The 27,214-nt window shown below is 43.1% G+C and overlaps 1 protein-coding gene across 1 annotated transcript in view; it reads right to left on the bottom strand.

The window, feature by feature from the left end:
* The window catches only part of WDR48 (WD repeat domain 48), a 353,999-nt gene that overhangs the window by 132,898 nt on the left and 193,887 nt on the right, over positions 1-27,214 (bottom strand). Inside the window, exons 14-15 of the mRNA XM_069211082.1 lie at positions 26,683-26,778; positions 2,239-2,347 (exon numbers count right to left, since the gene is read on the bottom strand). Coding sequence (XP_069067183.1) covers positions 2,239-2,347; positions 26,683-26,778 — 205 coding nt within the window. The remainder of the gene's footprint in view (positions 1-2,238; positions 2,348-26,682; positions 26,779-27,214) is intronic.

Raw genomic sequence — 27,214 nt, forward strand, 5'->3', positions numbered from 1 at the left:
CCAGTTCCTCAACCCAGTCCATGCCCTGACCTTCAGACTGGTATTCTAAAAAGTCCAGTGACCCCTCCCATTCTTCCCTGAGGCCCAGCCCTTCAGAATAGGGCTGGGAACTAACCTAAAACACATGGGCCCTGCTGGCGCCAGAGTCAGTGTTGGTCTTCTTCGCTCCCTCTTGGTGTTGGATTCAGGAATACAAATGGGGCAGATGCTGCGGGGGTTGAGGAAGGTTGCGTTGGCACGAATGACACCGCTCCAGATCCTTGGAAGCCTAGCGAAGAGGAGGCGGAAGCCATCAGCACGGAACCAGATGGGGGCCCCCTCTTACCCTGCGGGGCTCCAAAGTTGGTCCGGAGGGGTCAGCCGACAAAAATGAGGCACAGAGCCTCATAAAAGCCTTTCATTTGAGCGGGGTTTGCTCAGGCATCCTGAAAAGTTGGGAGGTGCGAAGTCGATGCAGGTGTAGGGTTCCACAGAACTATGCTACTAACACCAATGCTCATTCGACCAGTCGGCTGACAGACAAGAAGTTGAAGCATGCTTTGAAATCTTGTGCTTCTTTTGCGTCTTACCTGAGTGTCCTGAGGACTTAAGAGTGGGACGAAGAGGCCTTGGGGTTCCTGGAGCAGTCGCGGGAGGTACCCCTCGACTGGGTCCGAGACCTCTGAGGAGGTGTACAATGCGGAGTTGCCTGCCCGGCTGCTAGCAGCTTTAGGAACCGTTCCCTGAACGCCTTCTGTGCCATGGCCCGGCAGTCAGAGCATGACTTGGAGTTGTGGTCACGCTCTTGACATCGCAGACACACAAAGTGTGGGTGCTAAACAGATGTGGCGACAGGCACCACACAGTTTAAAACCACCTGTCTTCCTGGAAGACATTCGCTCGACACACCAGGAGGAAATAAAACTAAACAAGCATTTACAATGCAAAGGGTCTCGCGTTTGCTCATGTTAGAGCTGATCGTGTTGTAAACTCCTAACCCGACTTTTCACCTATCGGGCAAAAGTGCATTTATGTACACAACCCGAAAAAGTGAAATTAACAATGTAAAGTGCTCGACTTCTGCCAAGCGAGATCGCGCTCATAAATTACAGAAAAATTAGTCCACGAGCCAGATGGAAAACAGCGATCCTCGCATGTTTTCTGTACTTGGTCGCTGCGCTCGAGGAGGGCTAGCCACCGGAAAAGGCATGACATATGCATGCCTTCATCTAATGAAAGCAAGCAGATTTTATTAGGCAAGCCCATGAACCAATAAAAAACACTGACGTGAAGTTGACAGGGCTCCGAGCCCTTTTCTAAATATAAAAGAGTCTCGCTGCGATACGCATGCGCGAGCGCATGCAACGCTGTCTCGACCCTAAAAAAAAGGTGTCAACAAAAGTTAAAAAGACTTTCAAAAAGTGACAGAGGATGGCTCTCTCCAGATCTACGCTGATTGGTATGAAAAGAAAAGAACTGACATCACCTATTGGCGAGCAGGAGTACTGCTCAAGAAAATCTTTCAGATCGAGTCTGACGCCAAGTGATATTCAAAGGTAAGAAAACTGCGGCGAGAAGTCTCTTATCAGAAGCAACATTTCAGATGCCCCAGTGCTAAGCAAAGTTCGGACACTGAAGATTGGAAACATATTCACTGTGTACATTTAAAAAGACTCGCTGTGAATGAGTCCTAGGAAATCTAAAAAGAATGCTCTGTGCACTGACAAAAAACTGCATAGGGAGTCACTTTGGTGGAAACACAGCCATATAAAAAGCTATAGAAACCTTGGAATTCACTTAGCTTAAAGTTATTACCGGGCTTCACATAAACCATTCCTCATAGGAAAAGGTTTGGCAACAATGGTGGAATAAGAAAACAAAACAAAATGAGACAACACAGTCTTATTTGGAGCAGTGCAGACTTTCAATTCCTTCGACCAAAAATCTTGAATCCAAGGATCATCCTTACACCTGATCACCATAACGTTTGTCATAGCTGAATGGGAAAGCCCTAAGATGGCAGTGTATTACACCTGTTGTCTTCGCATTCCCGCTGCACCAAAGAATCTACAGATGCACTCATCCCATCCCAGCAACATGATCCTCAGTACTCACCTCCAGAAACAAGATATGCTTCAACCCTCCACACAACTCAGTCCCAGCCAGCCGTCATGGCCTTTGTTATGGTGCGATAAAATAAAGAAAAGCCTTGACAACCACAGCACTACAGAAATCTGCAATGGCTGTGCATTTCAATACCTGAATAGTGTGCGTCCTCCAGCCTCACCAAAAATAACTGGTGTATGTGGTGGCACTTGAAAATAACCATTTCCTTTCTGTATTCTAGTTTCCTGTTCACCATTGACTGCTGAAATAGAAAGTTGTACAAAGAAACATTTATCAGTAGGCATTTGACAGATTCAAAGAAAGAGAAGACACTTCGAAAAGTCATGGTTCACTAATCAATTCATTGCTGCATAATATATTGAACAATGACCATCAATCTCCATTCTCATCAACTAACACAAATAAGATTACAAAGACTTCCATCATTCACCCTTTTGGTGACTTATTACTTATTGAATATGCTTGCAAGACATTCAGATCTATACAAATAAATGACTGAGCATATACTTGAGGATGGAAGGTAGTTTGGCTGCAGTTAGTTGAGGGTCCTTAAATCTGTGGCCTAAGGAAGAAAGTTGGATAACGTAATGAGCAAAAGAAAGGAAGAGGCATCTCCAACGAGTAGCATGTGAGCTACTTGTAGCTTCCCATGTACCTTTGGGTGGCTCTCTTGTGTGCACATCAGCCTATTAAGTTAAAAGCTTTTTCTTGGCTGAATGAATATATTTATACAAAAATTCAAATTTGTATTCCAGAAGAAAAAGTGAGTGTTTCCAGAACTCATAAGATGATGTTTGGAGAAAAATGGTTGAATTTCCAAAATACTTTTAAAGTGGATTGATAAATCATGCTGTGGCATAAGACTTATTACTAATATTAAAACCTTGATTACACAAGGATTGCAGCTATTGCTGTTATGCATTAAAGGACTCCACGATGACTAGACATATGTGCTGCATACAATTTGGGTAAGATCTTTAACATTTTAACAGGGTGTGCAGACCAAAGAAACTCTTTATGTAAAATAGTTGTCTATTACAAGCATTGGTAAAGCCAATGGGTCTCACATTTGGCATCTATTGATTTTGCCATTTTTTTTAGCCGTGCTATGAAGCATCACCAATGTGGTGCAGCATGGCTAAAGTTAATAAACTTAAAAAAAATAAAATAAATAAGGCACTATGACGCAGTGGTCACATCATTTTATAGGTGCCTTGATGCCACACGTGATGTCACTTGCATACCTTTTTTTAATTTTTTTATTTTAAGGACTTGTGTCCTGGCTAGCACAAAGGCTCTACGCAAATGGTGTACAGAGCAAAAGTTATTTCACATAAGTAACACAACACAGCTACACTAGAAATGTTGCACTTTAAAAAGCAAGTGTCTCTCTGTGCGCCATTGGAAGTGGTAGACTGTGCCTACTGTGCTACTTGTTGCAAAATGTCTAGCTATCCACGCACGTCTCACTGCAAACAAGTATGAATATTAATCTTCAAGAAAAGAGTTAAGAAAAGTGAAGTGAATGACACACTGGATTCTTATGGGACTTTTGATAAACTAGGGCCTGTCTTCCTCATCAAGTCTTACTTTTACATAATGTACATGCATTATTTGCATTTTATTATACGGTTTAATTCAGAAAATTGCAAGAAACAATGCTAAAGGCGTATGAATATCTCAGAGTTTATAAAATAAGTACAAGAAAATACATCAGACACCACCAGATCACAAATAATTTTTCTAGAGGATGTATTACCTGTGCCTGACCTGGGACAACTTCAGCTCTATGCACTGACAAAGGACTCCGTTTAACTGCTGAGCACCAAGTCCCTCTGCACCGCCCATTTGGTTTAATGTTGTTTGAATCTTTGTAATACCTTGAGGGACTTGCACAGTGTAAACTGCACAGCATTTCTGTGCAGACACAACTTGCTCCATGAGAGGCCAGGGCAGTGCAGGGAGTAAAGATTAAATGAGCAATGCTGGGTCTTGGCACCACAGACATGTCTATCCATCGTCCGTAAATATGGATCTGAGAGGCGGAGGTGTCGTGGCACAGCCATATGACATGATGGGCCAGTGACTAAAAGGGGAAGGTCAGAAAGGACGGGTTATTATGTATTACTCAAGAACAGGAATTCAGCAGCACTGACTGGGAACTCGATCATGGAGAGGTGGTGACAGGGACGTTAGTGGCATCAGGCATGTTCTCAAAAGCAAAGGGTTTGTACTTTTCCCTTCTTAAAGAGCAACTGACAGTGAGTCTCGGGCACTGCTGTGTGAGAAGGACAATGCTTGGAAACAATCGAGAAAATGGAAAAAAAAATAGGAAGTGCATAATCATGGTCCATTTGCACACAATGCATTTACAACTTAAATGATGGACAGTACACAATACGGCCTCTTTGGCTTGCAATTTAGGGCTGGAATTCTGTTTGTAATAACGTGTTACACAGTGCTTCATATTGCACTTTTTCTGTTTCTGCACGCTGTAAATAGCAGGCTGTAGCCTTTGCACTTTAAATAACAGGCACCACTACGTTTCCCTAATTTGTAGCACCCAATTTACTCACCTCAGACGAGTGGCTGCATCCTTGTTGATAAAGATTCAAACTGGGGCTCACTAGACCATACAAACTCACTCTCTTGTGTTTCCAACAATCACACTAATATACCACGGTCTAGGATATCAAAATGTGAATGGCTAAAGAATGCTGGTCCCCAGCTCTGGTGACCCCAAGACGGAGGTCGAATACACCTTGCCCGCAAGTGTGTTCAAGGATTGTGATGCAAGAGCATTGCTGTGGGTCCGTACGCAATGATTCACAAAAAAGCATACCGATGGGAGGGGTGTGGGCTGCTTGTGTCTCTGGGGGCTCCTCTGCTATAACCTGACAACTCTCCACGTGGAGAAGCTAGTTTCTTACAAGGATAATTGCAGGTGGCCATTTGCTTAAAAGAAGTGTGAACATGCATTACTGCTTTGCTTTCACTAATGACTGAGCTGACAAAAATCTCTGGAATGCACTTCTTAGAATAAAGAAGACATTCATTATTATTCCACCACGAGGTTCCTCAAGTAGTTCGGAGGCACACGTTTAAAAATAGTCAAAGCAATGAAAGGAAAATATATCAAAGTGATTCTCAACTACAATGTACACAGCAAATATATGCGATTATATTATAGCATAAATGCAAAACAAAGGATAAAGTCAAAATTCATCACCGTAGGGCCTGCCAAGGCTCTTCATCTTTCTCATGGCAGCAAGTTGATGACCCTGTTCAACTGCGAGAAAGAGATATCCACCCTCACAAGATAAGTGTCTGTGTCAGGCATTTGATGTCCAATCCTGACCGAGGTCTCGGAAATTCCCCTCGCTACTGACCAGGGCCACTTCTTTTATAGCTTATACAACCATGGAAAAAGCCTTCTGAAAGGCCCTTCCCTCTCAGATGTAAATATTCAAAACATGCTGGCTACTGTAGGTCAGAGTTGGAAGAAAAAACTTTTAAAATTGGCCAACATTTAAAAGCTCCCTCTTCCAAAGCCAACCTGTTCCCTGTCCTGAAGAAAAACAAAAAATATGTGCTTGCTTATCATGTTATCGTGTTCGGTAAGAGAAAATACAAAGAACACAAACTTAGATTACCATGTGGAAAAAAAACAGCTCATCTGCAATGTCTCAAATGCAATGTCTAATACCACGATAAAGCCAATAGGCAGCTAAACTGAATACAAAATGTAATGTCTAACGCCACAATAAAGCCAATAGGCAGCTAAACTGAATACAAAATGTGATTTGCAACTGGTGAACACTGAACAACTAATATGCACAGTGGTGAAACACAGTCTTTCACTACAATTACACCATGGACATACCACGGTCATTTTAATAAGATACACTACCATAGGCTTTACCTTCTATTCTTGCACCCAGAGTGCCTTGATGTTGGTGGTTTCAAGGCACAGCAGAAGTGGCTTAAGAACTAGAACTGCCGACTTTGGCTCTGGGGAACCAGGTTTAAGTCTCAGCATCAGCTGGGAAAATCACTTAATCTCCCGGTGCTAAACAAAGTAGAACTACTTTTAAATAAAAAATAAAAAAAGCTTTGCTATGACGAAGCAACACATCACAATGCAAACACTTTGAGGTGGGGTTTGAGTGAAGAAACAGAGAGAGGGGGAGTAAGACTATCCATGGAAAGAACTCTAACACGGGGAAGGGATGGGAGGTCAAACAAAGATGGGTGAGTTCAAGCAGCGAGGAGGAAGCGATGTACGGGGGCCTGGGGTGACTAGAAAAACCCCCCAGCAAACATGATGAAGGAGCAGCCAGCAGGAGGAGTGAGAGGGAGAAGAAACAGTACCTCAATCACGTTGATAGCAGCAGACAGGCACTGATTAGCTTGAATCAATCTGTGCTCGGTCCCTGCTTCACAGAAATATACAGAAATTAGGTTTTGCATGCACTGACCAATTACGGAGCATGTAAAGAAGAGTGATGTAAGACAACAAGCGGTAAGCCATGGGCAGGCTCTAAGCCCTTTTCTGTTATACAATAGTGTCTCACAAGCAAGATGCATGCGCTAGTGCACTAGCGCATGCTTTCGCAGGCTCAACCCTAAAAGGGAAAAGGCTCAACAGTTTTTTTTTTTTTTTTTTAAATAAATCTAGCCATTAGGGTTAGGAAATTAGGGAAATGTAATTATTATATTTTGCCCCACTTCATGGTGATTGACGTTCCAAAAAAAAAAAAAAACCTTTTGTTCCTGAATTAACAGCATAAGTAATAATAGGGAATTTTGGTGCACATTTCCACACAAAAATGTGAATGTAAGTAAAAATACATTCACATAACCGGTTTCCCATGTAAAATCATTTAAATACAATAAAAAGGATTAGTGACATTACACAAATATTGTCAACCGTGCAACGGAACAATGCAGACAAGACATAAGAAGTCAAGGGACACCAGTAACATTTTCACAACTTTGGTGGTGGTTACACAGGAGGCATTTAGAGGTCAGTTTGTGATTGTAGATATTAGCATGAATAGAACTAAACCTACTCATGCTGAGTAGCAGGACTTGTGAGCTACAATAAAGCAGAAACCTATTAGCTTCAGATGAACATGACTAGGAAACTACATTTCAGAATTTAAATAACTGAGCCTGATGTGTCCAATAAGGGACAACTATTTGAAGAAATAATTAGTTCTACTTGTATTCTTGCACAAAATGTAAATGAATCAGAGGTGCTCATCCTACAAGGGGAAATCTTGGCAATACAGTTCTTCATACAGAAGAACAGGTCACATCTGATCATGAATCAGAAGGCACATATTGAAAATGTCTTGAGCAGGTGTTTGTCTCAGAGAGCAGCAGATGCAACAGCCTTCATCAAAGTACAATCATCTTGGGGACAAGAAACTGGCGCTAAGAACATAAAAATATATATCTTGAAATGATCATCTACCATTCATAGGTTTCACCATGCCACTGAAATTAGCCAAAAACTGCATTCTGACTCTCAGCTCAGCTGCCCCCTACATTGTTCTCCTAAAATGCAGGTCCATCAGAAACCACTGTATAATAGTGTGGATGAAACAAGGAGCATGTAAATATAAACAAAAAAAAAAACATGCCCCACTGCTTTGTAAAAAAATGAATTCTGAACGAGAACACCTAATGGTAACTTTGTCTACATCACACATATTAAAAGAATTAATTCATTCCAATATGGAAATTCAAAGTGAAGTACAACTCCTTTACTAAACTAGCCACCAATTTAAAAGAACAGAAATAGCTGTTATGACTAAAACAAATAACTCTGTAAATGCAGCAAGCACTTCTTTCAATGCCACAGATAAGAAAATGAGAGTAATCACACAGAAATGTTCTTCTTGCCGCCATACCCTTGTTCTCAAAAGACTAGGGACAATTGACTCAATGTTGTCTATTCAACACAGTTTGTAAGCAGAGAGCCCAGTGGGTATACACAATTGAAAGGACAGGTACAAATGCAAGAAGATACTACTATATTTGAGGAGATTCAGCAGATTTCTTGGCCCCTAGGTGCTTCACCAGCAAACACAAAACACTAAAACCATCCAATGCAAAGGATAAACATATTAAATCTAGTAAACATAGAAAGGTCTTGGCAAGCTATAGACCAATCTCAAACATATCATACTAAAGCATAACACAAAGTGAGGTCATGCAACAACTCCACAAATACATTCAACACAATGTTCTTTTTCATGATCACTAGTCAGGATTCAGATGCACACTGAATCTGTCTCAATAAACATAAGAGAGAAGAACAAGTTACTTTCGGCAATTCTCTTTCTAGTGGATAGTCTATGTAAATGCAGATTCCTTACCTATAGAATATTCCACAGACGCCAGCTTGGATCCACAAGTGTACATAGCAGTACACTCATATGCCACAAGGTGGCATTGTGCGGTTCCACACTGACAGAGCTGAGCCACATATGTGCACCACTTTTATGCTGGTGTACATTTCTTACTTAGAGCCACATTTACTGCCATATCGTCAGCTTTTTGTTGGACACAAACAGGCTGATTCACGGAATCAGCCCGTTTGCAACCAAAAAACAAATTTCCCTATGTACAAATCCCTATTTTGCGAGACGGTATGCAGTTACTGAATCACAAAACAAGGTTTGCGACTTACAATTAGGAAGAGGCATCCCTTCTTAATTGCGACTCACAGGGAGATGTATGATTGTTTTGTGACCGTGAATGCGATCGCAAAACAATCACAGTTAACGCCTATTTCAAATTGCTGTTAACCCATTTGCAAACGGGAAGTGGAGTCCCCATTTTTTCATTTTTCTTTTTGTAATGTATCCCGTTTTCCTTTAGGGAATCAGTGTCGACCCTTCTCCTGATGGGAGCAGTGCAGCCTGAACTGCCAGGCCAGGTCCTCCTTGAACTGGAACAACTCAGGTGGGTTCAGCTTGGCTCCAGTGACCGAGAGCATGGGACCTACGTCATGCCACTTAGGGTGTAGCGCCCAACCCATTGTACCCGGCTGTTGAGCCCCTAACTAGGGCAAAATTGGTCCTGGGTGACTTGTAATCACCTTTTGTGTGTTTTATAATCTGTGGGACTGCAGAATTGGCACATGAAAATATGCACCCTACGGGTCGAAGGCAAACATCCATTCTCCTGGATCCATGGCAGGCAGAACTTGGGCTAGAGTAAGCATTCTAAAGTTGCCTTCACAAAGTAAGTCATTTAGAGGGAAAATATCTCAAACAGTCCAAGCTACTCTAACACAAAGAAATAGCTGAACTAACCACTTGCTACTTCCCAGGCCCAGTGGGCGGGCCAGTAGGACTTGCACCGCTTGCAGGAAGATGGAGAGGTGCACCTCTGTAAGCCACTCTGATGTGAGACAAAGGTGAGGGTGTGTTGGTAAAGAATAGAATGGCAAAGAACTGCTGGAAGATCTGGAGTACTCATCTATCAGATGTGATGGCCTGCCGCCCTGCAAGAAAACATCGAATCCTTCTTCCCACAAGGAGGCTGCATGCCGCTAAGGGCATCTAAAGCAGCTTGGAGTATGATGCCTCAGGGGTGAAGTACTAAGTAGAACTGTAACCCTGCACAGTGTCTGCTTGATACCTGTCGACAGCGTCAAAAGACTGAGGTGACTGCCTTTGTGGTGGGTAGCCAGGAGGTGCCTATACATCAGCCCCCCTGAGTTGTGGATCGGAACAAAAAAAGAACCTGTAGAGCAGGGGCTGAAAGGACCAAGCAATGTGCTGTGGCTCTGCTTTCTTTAAAGTGTTTGAAGGCAGAATCTGCCTTTTCACCAGAGGTGCGACTCATCAAAAAGCATATCCGTTAGCAACACCTGCACATTCTCAGAAAAGCCAATAAATCACATCTAGGTGATGATGTAGAGCGCAACACTATTGCCCACCAAACAGTCACTAGTGTGCCCAGGCCAGCCATGATGATATTTTGCAGCTCCCTGGCCATCCTAAATGGTTAGAGCCAACTAGGCCTGAAACACCTCCAGAACTGCCTTGTAGCAAGATCTTGATGGCCATATCCCAGAAAGACTGACTAATAAGCAGGCTGCACGGACTGACTTCAACCCCAAGCTGGTGGAGGAAAATAGCGACTTCCTGCAGGCCTAAATTCTTTTCGACTCCCTGTCTGGATGGGCTGTGCAGAATGCATTAGGATTGACTTTGCTGGTGGAAACTTTGACTACTAAACTCGCAGGAGTCTGAAGCTCTAAGTAAGTCTGGGTCACCTGGCATCAGCCTGTGGCATCCCATCACCCGCTTGTCCAATGGTGGGCAAGAGTAAGGCTTTGCTCAGGTGCCCATAAGGAAGTCAGTCAGGGCTTCTCATCAAGTGTAAGTAAGGGCTGAGATGAGGCTGGCAAGGGTGCAGAACCTCAGTAAGTACATTTGTCGTGACTGCATATGAAAGCAACTGTTAGGTCTAGAACCTCAGCAACATATCTTATCACTATGGCAAATGATGCACTCTTGTCTGTTGGAGATCCAGGGGGTGAAACCAACACCATGTCAGGGGACATATCCATCCCACTGTGGTCCTGCATGTCCATGTAGATATCTTCATAGTGCATTGGTAAAAGTGAGGTCCGTGACTTTTTCTATGATGAACATGCCCTTAATGGCTCCTGTCTCTTCGGAGAAAAGCAGACTCGGTGCTCAAACGTTTTAAAGACAGGCAATGGCCCGATCCTTCAGCTTACCTTCCCCAGCTTTTACATGGTCGAGGACACTGTATCCACAGACCTCGTGGATCAGGCAGCCAGAGGTCTGGTCATCTTTCTCGTCTCCACAAAAAAATTGCAGCTCTCTTGGCCAAGGGAGATGTAGAGAGGGTCCCAGACGTCAGAAGTAGGTCGTGCTTGCTGTTCCTGCTACTTTCTGGTGCAAAAGAAGGACGTAGGCCTTCATCCTATCCCAGATGTGCGGTCCTTCAACTACTTCCTCAAGAAGGAGAAATTCAAAATGCTCAGATTGGTTCAAGCTTTGTCTGCCCTGGACCAGCGAGACTGGATGGTAGTGCTGGACTTGCAGGATGCATATTTTCACATTCCTATCCTGCCTGCCCGCAGGCGTTACCTGCAGTTCATGGTCCGCCACAAGCATTTCCAGTTTGCCATGCTCCCCTTTGGCCTGACCAGCACCCCTCGAGCGTTCACCAAATTGATGGCGGTGGTTGCAGCTCACCTGCGGAGATCAGGGGTATCAGTCTTCCCCTATCTTGACAACTGGCTGTTGAAGATGGTCTCGCCCTGGGCTGTTGTCTTCCGCCTCCCAAAGGCAGTGGACCTCCTGGAGTTCACTATAAATGTGCCATAGTCCAATAACTCCTTCTCAGATGTTCCCTTTCATCAGAGCTTTTTGGACACAGTGCGGTTTTGGCCTTATCCTCCTAAGCGGCGAGTCCAGGATATTTGAGGCTATGATAGTGATATTTCAGCCTCGACCCTGGATTTCGGTGAGAGAGACTGAGGCTGCTGGGACTCATGGCCTCTTGTATCCTGCTATAATGGTATATGCAGGTTCTGCAATGAGATCTGAAGTTCCAGTGGGTACAGCATCGGGGGGAATCTTTCCAACATGGTACAGATCTCGGAGGGAACTGCAAAAGATCTGGAGTAGTGGCTAACGAACCGTGATTGTGGGAGCAGCAGATTCCTCTCCCTTTCACAATCCGATCTGACAGAGTGATAGAAGCATCTCTTTTGGGATGAGACGGCCATCTGAAAGAAGTGGGTATCTGGTCTCTGCAGGAATCCGGGCTCCATAAAAATCTGCTGTAATTTAAGGCAATCTGACTAGCATTGAAGGTCGTCCTAGCATTCATCAAGGAGAGGCTGGTGCAGGTGTTCACAGACAGCACCATCGCCGTTTGGTACTGCAGCAAACAGGGCGGGGTGGGGGGGATGCTGTGGACCCTATATCAAGAGGTTCTGCATCTCTGGACATGGCTGGAACATCAGGGCATTTCCCTGATGGTTCAACACCTGGCGGGCTCCCTGAATGCCAGGGCAGACAAGCTCAGCTGCAGTTGCTTAGTGGATCATGAATGCCATCTCCATCAAGGGGTGGTGCAAGGTCTCTTTCAGTGGTGGGGAGAGCCTTGGTTAGATCGGTTTGCCTCTACTGAACGCGCAATGTTAGTAGTTTTGCGCACTGGAGTTTCCAAGATGGCCTATGCTCGGTGACACTTTTCATCTAGAGTGGAGCTCAGCCCTCCTGTATTCCTTTCTGCCCATACCACTCATGCCCAGAGTTCTCAAGAAGATAAAGAATGACCAGGGCCAAGTTATCCTTGTGGCGCAGGATTGAGCACGGTCTGGTATCCCAAGCTACTAAGCATGGCAATCAATCCTCTGATCAGACTGCCTCTTCGGGAGGATCTTCTGTCGCAGCAGCAGGGGAGGGTTCTCCACCAAAACCTGTCCAGTCTCCGCCTTCTTGTGCGTGGAGATTGAGCAGTGGCTGTTGACAGCCTTTGACCTTCCTCTTGAAGTCTGTAATGTGATATCTTGGCAGCCAGGCATTCCTCCACCAAGATGGTATACGCCTGCCGTTGGAAACAAATTGTGGCCTAGTGTTCTGACAGAAATGTCAATCTCTTTCTGCCCCCCTTTCTCCGATCTTCTCTTGCCCAGCAGGGCTCTGCTGTGGACACTCTTAAGGGTTATCTTTCTGCTAAGTGCATTCCTCAGATTGCCTGATCAACCCTCTCTCTTTAAATCTCCTATTGTACATAGATTCCTTAAAGGTTTGGTTCATCTTTTTCCCCTTTCTCCTTTTATCATTCCTGAGTGGGACTTGAATCTGGTTCTCACGTTCTTGATGTGTACTCTCTTTGAACCGCTTCACAATTGTCCCTTGTGATTATTCACAGTCAAACAGCTTTTCTTGTGGCTATGACATCTGCTCAGTTAGTGAGATACAGGCCTCATCGTCTAAGCCACCCTATTTATCTATTCTTCCTGACAAAGTAGTGATTGGCACGCGGGCTTCCTTTCTTCCAAAGGTGGTCACTCCTTTGGCTACTTTCTACGCTTCACTGCACCCTTCCGAGGATGAGGAGCATCTCCATCATCTGGACACCAAACAAGCATTGTCGTGCTCCCTTCAACGCATGCAGGAATTCTGGGTGGACGATCAACTCTTTTTGGGGTATGTCGGAGCTAAAAAGGGTTGTGCTGTGCAAAAAAGGATCATCTCCAAATAGGTCGTGCTCTGCATTAAAATCTGCCACGCATTACCAAGAAGAAACACCTGAGGGCTTGTGTGCTGATTCTACCAGAGCCATAGCTGTGATCACATGGAGTTCTCTTTCTGGATATCTGCCAGGCAGCAATGTAGGCTTCCCTGCACACGCTTACCAAATATTACTGCCTGGATATTTTGCCCGTTCGGTCCTGCAGGACTTCCTGGTCTGAAATTGATCTGCAGATCCACCTCCAGGGATGCTATTGCCTTATATGGTAGAGACTATATTTAGCTGCAGATTCCTTACCAGCCCACCCATCCTTCCCGATCTGCAAAAGATTTCGAGGGGCAGGGCTATATCGCTTTCAGGGCCCTAGTTTTCTACACCACTGGTCAGTGTTCTTCATGACTCTGCGCTTGTGGTGTGGAAAGTCGTAAAAAGAAGCTGACACTGGCGTGCCTGGGTGGCTCCTGTGCGGGTGCTGTTGACATCTTTTCCGGCGTGGAAGGTGCTGGCAGCGCACACAGAGCCACCTGTTGGCGCGCCGGGGGACTGCTCACAAAATATCTTCAGAATCAAGTCTGATGCCTGGGATGGTTCTAAGGTAAGAAATCTGCAGTTTGATCTAGCTGTGACAATTTTTTATTGATTGTAAATTCATCTGACTAGGTTAAAACCCATACACCAAGATATACGCCGTGTATTGGTAAGATATATGTACATTACAGACTATATTGACTTTTGATGAGTAAAGTTCATTTAGAGGTTCGAATTGTGTTGTGTCAAAATACTGATGCAAATATTGTAAGAAATCCATCCTATTTAAATCGATGTATAATCACCACTCTTTAGAGTTGTCACTCTAGATGCCGTTAATTATTGATTTAACCTCGTCCCACTTTTAGTATCCTTTGAACTTTTACACCATATGACATACTTGGTCAGTCTGTTTTTCCATAACTTTGTTGCTGTGTCATGATGCCATACCTTTATTTCCGTTTCTGTGTGATCTGGCAGGTGTTAAATTGGTTTGGTTTACTGGTATACAGTGCCTTTATAAATCTTGCATGGCATGTCTGTCTACACTGAGAGAGGGTTCTGACTGTGGCTTGAATGCCCAGGCATTCCCAACCAAATAGCTGTGATGCCTCATAATATGTTGTCTTTCAGATATGTCTCCTTCATACACTTCTTTCGTTAATTTTCCCACAGCTATTCTTGGACTGTTGCCCATCCCAAAGGATGATGTGCACCATTTCTTCCATGGCCCTAAGGAATTCCTCTGGTACCCAATATGGTGTATTTTTTAACATATACTAGAATTTCAGTAAGAGGATTATTTTCATAAATGGCAGCCAATAAGAGATGTGGGGAAGTATATCTGCTACTGAACATCTTGTTTAAAAATCTCATTACTTTTGGTAAGTTATGTCTACAAAAACTCTTTGCCTCTTATCTCCTGTGTATCTAAATAATTAAAGCTACTTGCATCCACGTGGAAAAGATAATCAAAGTAGGGTTGTGAGTTCCATTTACGCAGGACTGATTTCGACCAATTTATATGAAACCATGAGAATTTCCTAAACATCTAGAATACATAAGTTATTCTAGTAAGGCAGAGTTCCAGTTTGAGAACATAAAAAAAAAAAACATTAAAAAAAATGCCAGGGAGACATTGATGGAAAGGGGAGAGTACCCCTTTCTATCAATGCTTTCCTGGCACAGTTTCCTTGCCATGGATTGCAGGAAACGGCCCGAGGCCCCAGGATTCTTGTTTGGGGCGGTTGGCCCCCATGTAAGTGGACAGTCCCCAATTGTGGGGGCAATATTTTTAATAAAAACAAGGGTTTCTCCCCTGCAGGTATGCTTAAAACAATCTCTTCTCATTTACGTGGGCAAAACAACACAAAAAAGTCACAGCAGTCACAATGCAAAAGCAGAATTTGGTTCAAGATTTGCTAATAAAGAGACTCCCCCACCTGTGGAGGTGACATTCAGGTTATCCTTGATCAGGATGAATGCCTTTGGATCCTTAGTTTTGACAGTATCATGAAAGGTTTGAATACAATGGGGGAATATATATGTGTATAAATATATATATATATAAAAATAGAAGAAAAATAAAACTATTAATATATATATATATATATATATATATATATATATATATATATATATATATATATATGTGGAAAATGTCACTTACCCAGTGTACATCTGTTCGTGGCATGAGACGCTGCAGATTCACATGCTTTGCACATCCCGCCATCTAGTGTTGGGCTCGGAGTGTTACAAGTTGTTTTTCTTCGAAGAAGTCTTTTCGAGTCACGAGACGAGGGACTCCTCCCCTTTCGGCTCCATTGCGCATTGGCGTCGACTCCATCTTAGATTGTTTTCCCCGCAGAGGGTGAGGTAGGAGTTGTGTATTATAGTAATAGTGCCCATGCAATGGAGTAAATATGTATGTAAATAATGTGGTTTAAAGTGATATATTTACAAATTTACAAATGTTCAAGATCAACTTTGAAACAGCTACAGGCTCCCGGGGAGGCGGGTGGGCGCATGTGAATCTGTAGCGTCTCATGCCACGAACAGATGTACACTGGGTAAGTGACATTTTCCGTTCAATGGCATGTGTAGCTGCAGATACACATGCTTTGCATAGACTAGTAAGCAGTTATCTCCCCAAAAGCGGTGGCTCAGCCTGTAGGAGTTGAAGTTGTTTGAAATAAAGTTCGTAGTACTGCTTGTCCTACTGTGGCTTGTTGTGTTGTTAACACATCCACGCAGTAGTGTTTGGTGAATGTATGAGGCGTAGACCATGTGGCTGCCTTACATATTTCAGTCATTGGAATGTTTCCTAGAAAGGCTATAGTAGCACCTTTCTTCCTAGTTGAATGTGCCTTTGGTGTTATAGGCAGTTCTCTTTTTGCTTTGAGATAACAGGTTTGAATACATTTAACTATCCATCTGGCAATGCCTTGTTTGGATATTGGATTCCCTGTATGAGATTTTTGAAAAGCAACGAACAGTTGTTTTGTTTTCCGTATTTGTTTTCTTCTATCAATGTAGTACATTAAAGCTCTTTTGATGTCTAATGTATGTAGTGCTCTTTCTGCTACAGAATCTGGTTCTGGAAAGAACACTGGTAGTTCTACTGTTTGATTTAAGTGAAACGGTGATATGACTTTTGGTAAGAACTTTGGGTTAGTTCGTAAAACTACTTTATGCTTGTGTATCTGAATAAAGGGTTCTTGTATGGTAAATGCCTGTATTTCACTTACTCTTCTTAGAGATGTGATGGCAATGAGAAACGCTACTTTCCATGTTAAATATTGTATCTCACATGAGTGCATGGGTTCAAAAGGTTGACCCATGAGTCGTGTTAAGACAATTTTAAGGTTCCACGAAGGAACTGGTGGCGTTCTTGGTGGAATAATTCTCTTTAGGCCCTCCATAAATGCTTTTATGACTGGGATCCTAAATAATGAAGTTGAGTGCGTAGTTTGCAGATAAGCTGAAATTGCAGTAAGATGTATTTTAATGGATGAAAAAGCTAGCTTTGACTTTTGTAAATGCAGTAAGTAGCTTACGATGTGTTTAGCAGATGCGTGTAATGGTTGAATTTGATTATTATGGCAATAATAAACAAATCTTTTCCACTTATTTGCATAGCAATGTCTTGTGGTTGGTTTCCTTGCTTGTTTTATGACCTCCATACATTCCTGTGTAAGGTCTAGATGTCCGAATTCTAAGACTTCAGGAGCCAAATTGCTAGATTCAGTGATGCTAGATTTGGATGCCTGATCTGTTGTTTGTGTTGAGTTAACAGATCTGGTCTGTTTGGAAGCTTGATATGAGGCACTACTGAGAGGTCTAGTAGTGTTGTGTACCAAGGTTGTCTTGCCCATGTTGGTGCTATTAGTATGAGTTTGAGTTTGTTTTGACTCAATTTGTTTACTAGATAAGGAAGGAGTGGGAGAGGGGGAAAAGCGTATGCAAATATCCCGGACCAGCTCATCCATAACGCATTGCCCTGAGATTGATCTTGTGGGTACCTGGATGCGAAGTTTTGGCATTTTGCGTTTTCTTTTGTTGCAAATAGGTCTATTTGTGGTGTTCCCCATCTTTGGAAGTAAGTGTTTAGTATTTGGGGGTGAATCTCCCATTCGTGGAACTGTTGGTGATCCCGAGAGAGATTGTCTGCTAACTGATTCTGAATCCCTGGAATAAACTGTGCTATTAGGCGAATGTGGTTGTGAATCGCCCAATGCCATATTCTCTGTGCCAGGAGACACAACTGTGTCAAGTGTGTTCCTCCCGGTTTGTTCAGATAATACATTGTTGTCATGTTGTCTGTTTGACAAGAATGTGTTTGTGGCTTATTATGGGTTGAAATGCCTTCAACGCTAGAAATACTGCCAGTAGTTCTAAATGATTTATGTGAAACTGCTTTTGCTGAGTGTCCCATTTTCCTTGGATGCTGTGTTGATTGAGGTGTGCTCCCCACCCTATCATGGAGGCATCTGTCGTTATTACGTATTGAGGCACTGGGTCTTGGAAAGGCCGCCCTTGGTTTAAATTTATATTGTTCCACCATTGAAGCGAGGTGTATGTTTGGCGGTCTATCAACACTAGATCTAGAAGTTGACCCTATGCCTGTGACCATTGTGATGCTAGGCACTGTTGTAAGGGCCGCATGTGCAACCTTGCGTTTGGGACAATGGCTATGCATGAGGACATCATGCCTAGTAGTTTCATCACCATCTTGACTTGTATCTTCTGTTTTGGATACATGGCCTGTATTACATTGTGAAATGCCTGTACCCTTTGTGGACTTGGAGTGGCAATCCCTTTTGTTGTGTTGATTGTCGCCCCTAAGTATTGCTGTGTTTGACACGGCTGAAGGTGTGACTTTGTGTAGTTGAGTGAGAAACCTAGTTTGTGCAGGGTTTCTATGACATGCTTTGTGTGTTGTGAACACCGTTCTTGTGTGTTGGTTTTGATTAGCCAATCGTCTAGGTACGCGAACACATGTATTTGCTGCCTCCTGATATGTGCAGTCACTACTGCCAGGTATTTTGTAAAAACTCTTGGCGCAGTTGTTATCCCGAATGGCAACACTTTGAATTGGTAATGTACCCCTTGGAATACAAACCTTAAGTACTTTCTGTGTGAAGGAAGTATTGGTATATGGAAGTATGCATCCTTTAGGTCTAGTGTTGTCATGTAGTCTTGTTGTTTGAGCAATGGGATTACGTCCTGTCATGTCACCATGTGAAAGTGATCTGATTTGATGTAGGTATTTAATGTTCTGAGATCTAAGATAGGTCTTAGAGTTTTGTCTTTTCTGGGTATGAGAAAGTACAGCGAGTAAACTCCTGTTCCTCTCTGATGAATTGGTACCAGTTCTATTGCATCTTTTTGTAACAACGCTTGGACCTCTAGTTCTAGAAGATCCATGTGTTGTTTTGACATATTGTGTGTTTTCGGTGGGACATTTGGAGGGAATTTGAGAAACTCTATGCAATAACCATGCTGGATAATTGCTAGGACCCAAGTGTCTGTTGTTATTTCCTCCCAATGTTTGTAGAACTTGGTTAGTCTCCCCCCGACAGGTGTTATGTGTTGGGGATTTGTGACGTCGAAGTCACTGCTTGTTTTGAGGAGTTTTGGGACTTTGGAACTTCCCTCTACTCTTTTGGAATTGGCCCCCTCTATATAGTCCCCGAAAACTTCCCGCTGATATTGGCTCTGATAAGTGGGCCTTGTTTGTGAGGTTGTGGGTTCTGTGCTTTGTCCTCGAAACCCCCCTCGAAACTGTGTTTTACGAAATGTGCCTCTGCTCTGTGGGGAGTAGAGTGCGCCCATGGCTTTGGCCGTATCAGTGTCCTTTTTAAGTTTTTCGATAGCAGTGTCCACCTTCGGCCCAAACAACTGATGTCCGTTAAATGGCATATTCAGCACGGCTTGTTGTATTTCCGGCTTGAATCCTGATGTACGCAGCCATGCGTGTCTCCTTATGGTCACTGCTGTATTTACTGTCCTAGCAGCTGTATCTGCTGCATCCATTGCCGAGCGTATCTGATTGTTCGAGATACTCTGTCCTTCCTCCACCACCTGTTGTGCCCTTTTTTGGAACTCTTTGGGTAAGTGTTCAATGAAATGTTGCATTTCGTCCCAATGAGCCCTATCATATCTCGCCAGCAATGCCTGTGAGTTGGCAATGCGCCATTGGTTGGCCGCTTGTGCTGCAACCCTTTTCCCCGCAGCGTCGAACTTGCGACTCTCCTTGTCCGGAGGTGGTGCGTCTCCCGAGGTGTGTGAGTTCGCTCTCTTGCGAGCTGCCCCTACTACCACAGAGTCTGGTGTTAATTGCTGCATGATGTATACAGGGTCTGTTGGCGGTGGCTTGTATTTCTTCTCCACCCTTGGAGTTATGGCCCTGCCCTTTACAGGCTCCTGAAACACCTGTTTGGAGTGTTTTAGCATTCCAGGTAGCATAGGGAGACTTTGGTATCGGCTATGTGTGGAGGATAGTGTGTTAAATAAAAAGTCATCCTCAATAGGCTCTGCATGCAGGGTGACATTATGAAACGCCGCTGCTCTTGACACCACCTGTGTGTAGGCTGTACTGTCCTCAGGTGGCGACGGTCTCGCTGGATAACAGTCTGGGATGTTATCTGATACTGGCGCATCATAAAGATCCCAAGCGTCAGGATCATCCTGACTCATTCCAGTATGAGTTGGGGACTGCATCAGTGGTGGAGTGGCTACCGGTGATGTGTGCGTTGAGCGTGGTGGAGATGGTGGCAGTGTTACTTGTCTTGCCACCTTTGCCTGTGGCTGCTTGTCTTTTTCTTGAAAGGCAAGTCTTCTTTTCATCCTAATTGGGGGAAGAGTACTTATCTTCCCTGTGTCCTTTTGGATGTGGAGCCTTCTCTGAGTGTAGTCTGGTTCCATTGACTCTGGTTCTTGTCCGAACCTATGTACTTGCATTTGTGAGGACAGTCCCTGTTCCTCTGTGTAGGAACATGTTTACGGTTCCAAGGCCGGATGTTTCGGAATGGAAACTTTTTCAGCAGTCTTTTTCGGCTCCGACGACACTTTTTTAATTTTCGGCGTTCCGGTTTCTCGGTGCCGACTCGTTTCGGTGCCGCCCTCTCGGTGCCGAACTTGTTCTGACCTGCTGTCTCGGGGTCGAGTCTGCTCTCTGCCGGTATCTCGACCGGAGTCGGATGTCTTCGACACATGCATGCCCTTTTTCGGTGCCGATGATCGGTCACCTATTTTTCGGGTTAAGCCATGGCCTGCTGGCGGTGGCGTCCCCTGGGCTTTAGCGGTCTTTCCATGAGTTTTGTGTGTCGACGTCTTACTCACGGTTTTCGGTGTCTGTTCGGGATCGACCTTGTCCGAGTCCGAATCCTCGATGGAGAAGGTTTCTTCTTCCTCCTCCAAGTGTTTTTGTCCTGTCGGCGCCGACGCCATCTGTAGTCTTCTCGCTCTTCGGTCTCTTAATGTCTTCCTTGACCGAAACGCTGGACAGGCTTCACAAGTATCTTCTTTGTGTTCTGGAGACAAACACAAGTTACAGACCAGATGCTGATCTGTATAAGGATACTTGTTGTGACATTTGGGCAGAAGCGGAATGGGGTCCGTTCCATTAGCCTTGAAGAGACACGTGGTCGGGCCGACCAGGCCCCGACGGGGGATCGAAAACCCCGAAGGGCCACCGGAGCTCTTCCAAATTCGGTGTCGATCTGTGGTAACTAACCCGATACCGAACGCACACAACACCGTCGAATTTTCAGAGATTCTAACTATCTTTCCGAACCGAAACACGGAGCGAAGAGGAACACGTCCGAACCCGATGGCGGAAAGAAAACAATCTAAGATGGAGTCGACGGCAATGCGCAATGGAGCCGAAAGGGGAGAAAAAAACTTTGTAAAACTGTAAACTTCGTACTTGTATAGCGCACTACTCACCCGTTAGGGTCTCAGGGGGCTGTACGCATACCGCTGTGGAACCCCTCCTGGCTTTTTCCTGTGAGGTGCCCACTCCTGGGCAATCTCCAAGGTGAAGCCAGGCATCCCAGCGCTGTTGTGGCCGTTGTGGAGATTAAGCAAGGTATTGCCCAGAGTTACAGAGTGGGACCCATGAATTAGATTAGGCACCGATGCGAGAATTAACAGGTCCGAGGAAATTGAGCTCAAGACCCGCCGAGGCGGGAATTGAACCCTGGTCCCGGGCCAGATTTCTGCATCAGGGTCTGCCGCTCTAACCATTGATGAGGAGTCCCTCGATCTCGTGACTCGAAAAGACTTCTTCGAAGAAAAACAACTTGTAACACTCCGAGCCCAACACTAGATGGCGGGATGTGCAATGCATGTGTATCTGCAGCTACACATGCCATCGAACATATATATATGAAAAAAATAATAAAAAATATTAATTTACTCCCTTGTAAGCTTTACTCTGTCTCCCCAACACCCTATGTTTCTATCAATCTATCCTCCATCCCCATTCTGACTCATCCCAAGCCCATTCTACTACTTTCATTTAAAAAAAACCCTGCCTAAGCTCTTTCCTTCTCTACCATATCCAACTCACCCCAAACCTCAGTTTACTACCATGAGCTCCCAAACAACCCTACTAAATTCTCCCTCCTTTATCTCACCTTTGACTCATTCAAAACCCCTCCTGCTACCATCATCTCCCTAACACTTTCACACAGACTCTTTCCTCCTCCATCTCTCCTTTACTAATCCCAAGCCTCATCTTATTACTATAAACTCCTAAATAACACTTCTGGATTCTTCTCTCCTCCATCCCTCGATTACTCTAGTCAATACAAGTAACAAATTCACATATCCTCTGCTCAAATTAACTCATAATAATACTAATACTGTACTCATATTTCCCTATACTAATCCACCATTAATTCCTTTTGGGTTCCGGAGTAGCGTGCTACTCGCCAAAAAGCGCTTTGACGCCTTGTCAGGGCTAGTAAGCGCTATATAAATACTATTACAATATAATACAATTATTTTGGTTTTTGGAGGCATACAGCTACACCGCCATTGGGGACATAAGGGCACATTCCTCACACAACCTAGAGTTGTGCCAAGAACCCAAACACCAGAGACACACCTTATGCAGTTCTGTCACAGCATCGGTTGCTGACCGTTACAGCATAGTTTGAACCTTGTAGTGTTGACGTAGTAAAAGATTCTGAAATTAATACTTCAGCTGATGAAAAGGGAGTGAGGCTTCACATCAGTGTTCGAAGGCACAGAAACCAAACAACGGGCATGGGCGAACATGGCTGGCATTTATATGTGGCTCTGCTCCATGGCATGTTACTCCATCACATCCTGGGAGGAACAAAATCAATGTGGAGCCGCACTACGACACTTAGCAGTGCAAGGGAACACTGCTATGAAAATATTAAAATCCAGGCTGGTGTCTAGGGAGTGTCCTAAAAAGTAAGGAATCTACAGTTAGAAGAATCCATCAGAATACCACTTATTTGCAAAAAATATGTGACCGCTACGCTACCTATAAAGTTCTGAAAAAGATGAAAAGTTGGATAGGGGATATTAGGCTCAGCATTGGCTAGCCTAGAGAAAAATGAATGATTGTTTCATTAAAAGCGTCTTCTTGCTAGGTTCATGTGGAGTACCTCCTGGATCACTTCATGCTCATCTGCTGTTCAACATTTACATATGCCCTGTGACACAAGCCCTTAAAAATACAGATGAATTTTCAAATATATGCCATCCAGAAATAGATTGTAGGCTAATAGGCAAAGAGCATTGGTCATGTGCTCTGCTCATCATGATCTTAGCTAAACTAGTGCTGCAGGGGATAGAACCAGACTCTCCAGTCTTCACCTGGAACTCAGCCATCCCAATCCACCTACAAGCAAGTATAGGCCTATCCACCTCACCAAGTAATAAACCTGGGGGAGGGGCTTGATCATCTTTGATGCACTGATTTGGCTCACAAATCAATTCAGTCGTGAAAGGGAGTTGGAGGGGGTCACATTGCAGTTTATATTTCTAAGAAAAGTTCTATTTCTGCAAATCAACCACCTGTTTCGGATCACAAGAGCAAGTGTCATAATAGGTCTAAATTGTTGCAATACTTTTTTTTTTTTTTTTTTTTTTTACAAAGTGTTCCTAAAGTACCCTACAAAGGCGACGAAACCAAGAAACCAAGCAGGACCTCAACATCTGCAACACATTAAACCAGTTTCAGAGTGCTATACTAGCACTTTTTTCTCTTTTTGTCCAACCCAGATGTGCCATCACACTCTTTGGCCATTCACAATACAATCGTATGTGTGGTCTTCCAATCATGTGGTGAATGCACCTTACTTTGTATTTCATTCGACCAAAATATGACTGCAAGTGATCCTTATCCCGAAGAACTACAGTACCATGAATACATTTGGCTAGATCTTCCATGGGACAAGTACCATCTTCACTGAACATGTGACCCAGGTGGGTCACCGCCATAAATTATGTGTACTTTTTCACTGCTTTATAGTCAAACCCCAGTCATAAGATTTTAACACCCATCATAATCTACTATCAGGTTAATATTTCAAGCAATCACACGCCTTTTTCTTATTTTGGAAACACCAAACCCCATTAGCACACCCCAACTTGCTTTTCGATTCCCTCTAAAAGACTGCAGGCATTGATGCCACCAAGACAGAGATTGACCTAAAGCTGTTTTCCCCTCATGCTTTAATGAATTATGCCAAATGGCACAGGTGGGGTGGAGCCCCAATGGATGATATCCCATCAAAAGAAGCTGATCACTTTAATACTCTTGTCAGCATATCCTCAACACTTGCTATGGGCTGACAATCTACCCACAGGGTCTCAATAGGATGACATAATTGAATTTCTGTTTGCCTGAAGGAAATAAACAGAGGGCTGAGCCTTCTAGTTGGCTGTACAGGTTGCATAACCTCACTTGCACATCTATTCAAGTTCTAACTTAAACTGCTCCTCGGCCTCCCACAGAATTATCACCCATAGCACCAGATTGTCTCTCTTAAAAACCTCCTTGGCTTTCCAAACCTATCTGAATATCTGAGGTTATAACACTTGCAGATACTGTGCTGTAATGGTCTCTGAAATCTGCAGGATTTGGTCACCATGAGATCTAAGCTTCAGTAGTCTGTGCAACTCATCTTCTGCAAGTATACCTTATCTTTATTGTTCAACATGGGTGATCTTGCCCGCACATATTCCATTATACATAGATTTGGGGCCCAGCGTATATGGAGAGCAGAATCAGCAAAATATCTTGACACCAGGAATGTATATATATGCCTTGGATAAATGTTTCATTTAACTGTATACTGTTGGTCAGGAACTATCTATTCTTGCCCAATGGCAACACAAACTTTATAACCCGGTCACTAATGTGAAATGCACTTTTTTCAATATTTTCTACAATCTACCCTCAACATGGGACACTCCTTGATTTGAAGTGTGACCTTTGGATTCACACAAACACTCCAGCACATCTTTGCCTCTTCCTTTTGTTTGTATTTCCAATCGCGCTGAACCTTGACTACTATACCGTCTTATTTTCCTACAAATGTGTATTTCTGTTTGCCCATAACTTCTCTTGAACTTGAGTGTTTACTGCTTTAAGCGCAAGTTAATCCGTAAAATATTCATCCTGAATTGCAGTGATCTTACAGATGAATAGGAAAACATTCAAGGCTGCTGTTTAACTCTCTTACCATCATTTGCCCTCTAAAAGCAAAAACTGAACATCTAGGACATCCTTTTCTCTGGTCTGATAAAGTTTGGTGCTGACTACAAACCAACAGTGATGAAATGGCGCTCCTTTTCTGTCTTTCAGAAGAAGGCCCTCTGGAATAACTAAACCCTTAAATAAATCCGATGTACGATGCCACAGTATATGTCTAGCAGTTCGAATCTGGACTCGGAGGGCAAGTGCAGTCTTAATGGTGGGTAGTGACATTTGTGCAGGATATTGAAACAGCTGAATTTTAGACTAGCTTCGCACAAATCTGTGTCATGAACCATCAAAATTTCAGACCAAAAATAATGGTGATCTTGTAATATAAGTCTTTCCTTCCAATTATTCGTTAGAAACACTAGAGAGGGAAAGAAAAGGGAGTCTGTAATAGTTCCGACCAAAAAACATTTCTCTATCCTTTCCCCAAATTTTAATAAATTGCTTGATTGGAGATATGGGAAAGGCAAATTCTTGTGTTATACAGTGTGATCATAAGTGCGGTAGGCCATGTCTTCTGCACAGTGTGGTCATACACAGTTCGAATGGTTTTAGCTGGTTTGCGCAGCAAAAAAAGAAGGGGCGGGTGAAGTCACAAGGACTGATAAGTGGAATGGACTGGCCTATGGTTAGATGAACCACTTCTGTTCCTATTACTACTTTTGTGACAGTGTCCCATCCTCCAAAGTCGTAGTCAGGCCCTCAATGTTATATACTGGCTGCTGGAGAAAATAAAATGAATTACAACCTAATCCTCACCTCCATGTACAGAAATGACACTTTCCTTCATGATAACTAGGACATTGTAAATTCAACCTAAGTGAGTCCAATCAATCAAATCTGTTAAATGCCTTCACTACTTCTAGTGACAGAAGCACTATGTTTTTTTCATTTTGCAATATTGGTAAGATTAACAGATAACTTGTACTTATCAGCTAGGCAATTTTTACAAAAACTGGGTTGATAGACTGATCCAAAATAAGGCAAAATCTCATGTAGTCATGCAACCAATATCACTGTAAATATTTTATCATAATAATTAACTAGTGCAATTGTCCTGCATACGCTACATAAAGTAAGGTCTTTGTCTGGTTTTAGCATTAGGCAGGTATTTTATTTGATCATGGATTTGTGATGGAATGTAAAGACAGAAAAGAATTATATACCTTTGATAAAGGGTCTGACGACAGCCCTTGATTACTATCTCTGAATGATTTATATCAGTGGCAAGAAAAAGACTGCATGCTGCTGAATCTTAAAATGTAAAACAAACTGCGGACAACTGTTGAATTCTTTCATTATTAAAAGTAACATTACAAATAAAAAATAAACTACTGTAAAAGGCTGAGAGATTAGAATAATCTAAACAGGAAACACTTGTTAAACTAACAAGACTATAAGGCAGCACAGTAAATCATTTGTAGTTGCTACTTTAATCTTAAACAAAAATGTAAAATATTAAGAGCTTAAACAGCTCACTCTGTTGATTTGATCAAAATCACATGTACAAAAACATAGGGCAACAAACTAACCATGGTTGACTTCAGTATCTTCTTCATCCACTGGACTGATGTGAGTTCTTGGCCAATACTCCAAGAGTGCTTGTAGTAACAAACCTCCAAGGTTCACTAGGAGAACATCATTAGTGAGTTAAGAGATTTACAAATAGTTTATGGAATTACACAAGCAATTTGCACCAAAATCATTCAAGGTGATGTACAGGACACTAACTGTGCTATGTAAAATTGGATCTTCAAACAATGATATTTCTTGACATGTTCAGATGCACAGGCAGAAAAGGAAGGTTGTGAGAAACTGGGATGTTCGTTGACTGGAATGCGAGCCCTGGTCAAGAAACAGATAAAATCCCTTGCGAGGTAAATCACAAAAAGGCTATAATTTAACCTGTTTTTAACCCTGAGAAGCTCAGGCTTAACTTACAGGCAATGTGTAAAGTACTTATGCAGCACATAAACAGTAATAAAGTGAAAACACAACAAAAGAAAAATCCCAAACAAATTTAGGAAAATAGAATACATTTTCATATACATTCTGACACCAAAA

This window comes from Pleurodeles waltl, chromosome 10 (genome assembly GCF_031143425.1).
Source record: "Pleurodeles waltl isolate 20211129_DDA chromosome 10, aPleWal1.hap1.20221129, whole genome shotgun sequence".
Lineage (NCBI taxonomy): Eukaryota > Metazoa > Chordata > Amphibia > Caudata > Salamandridae > Pleurodeles > Pleurodeles waltl.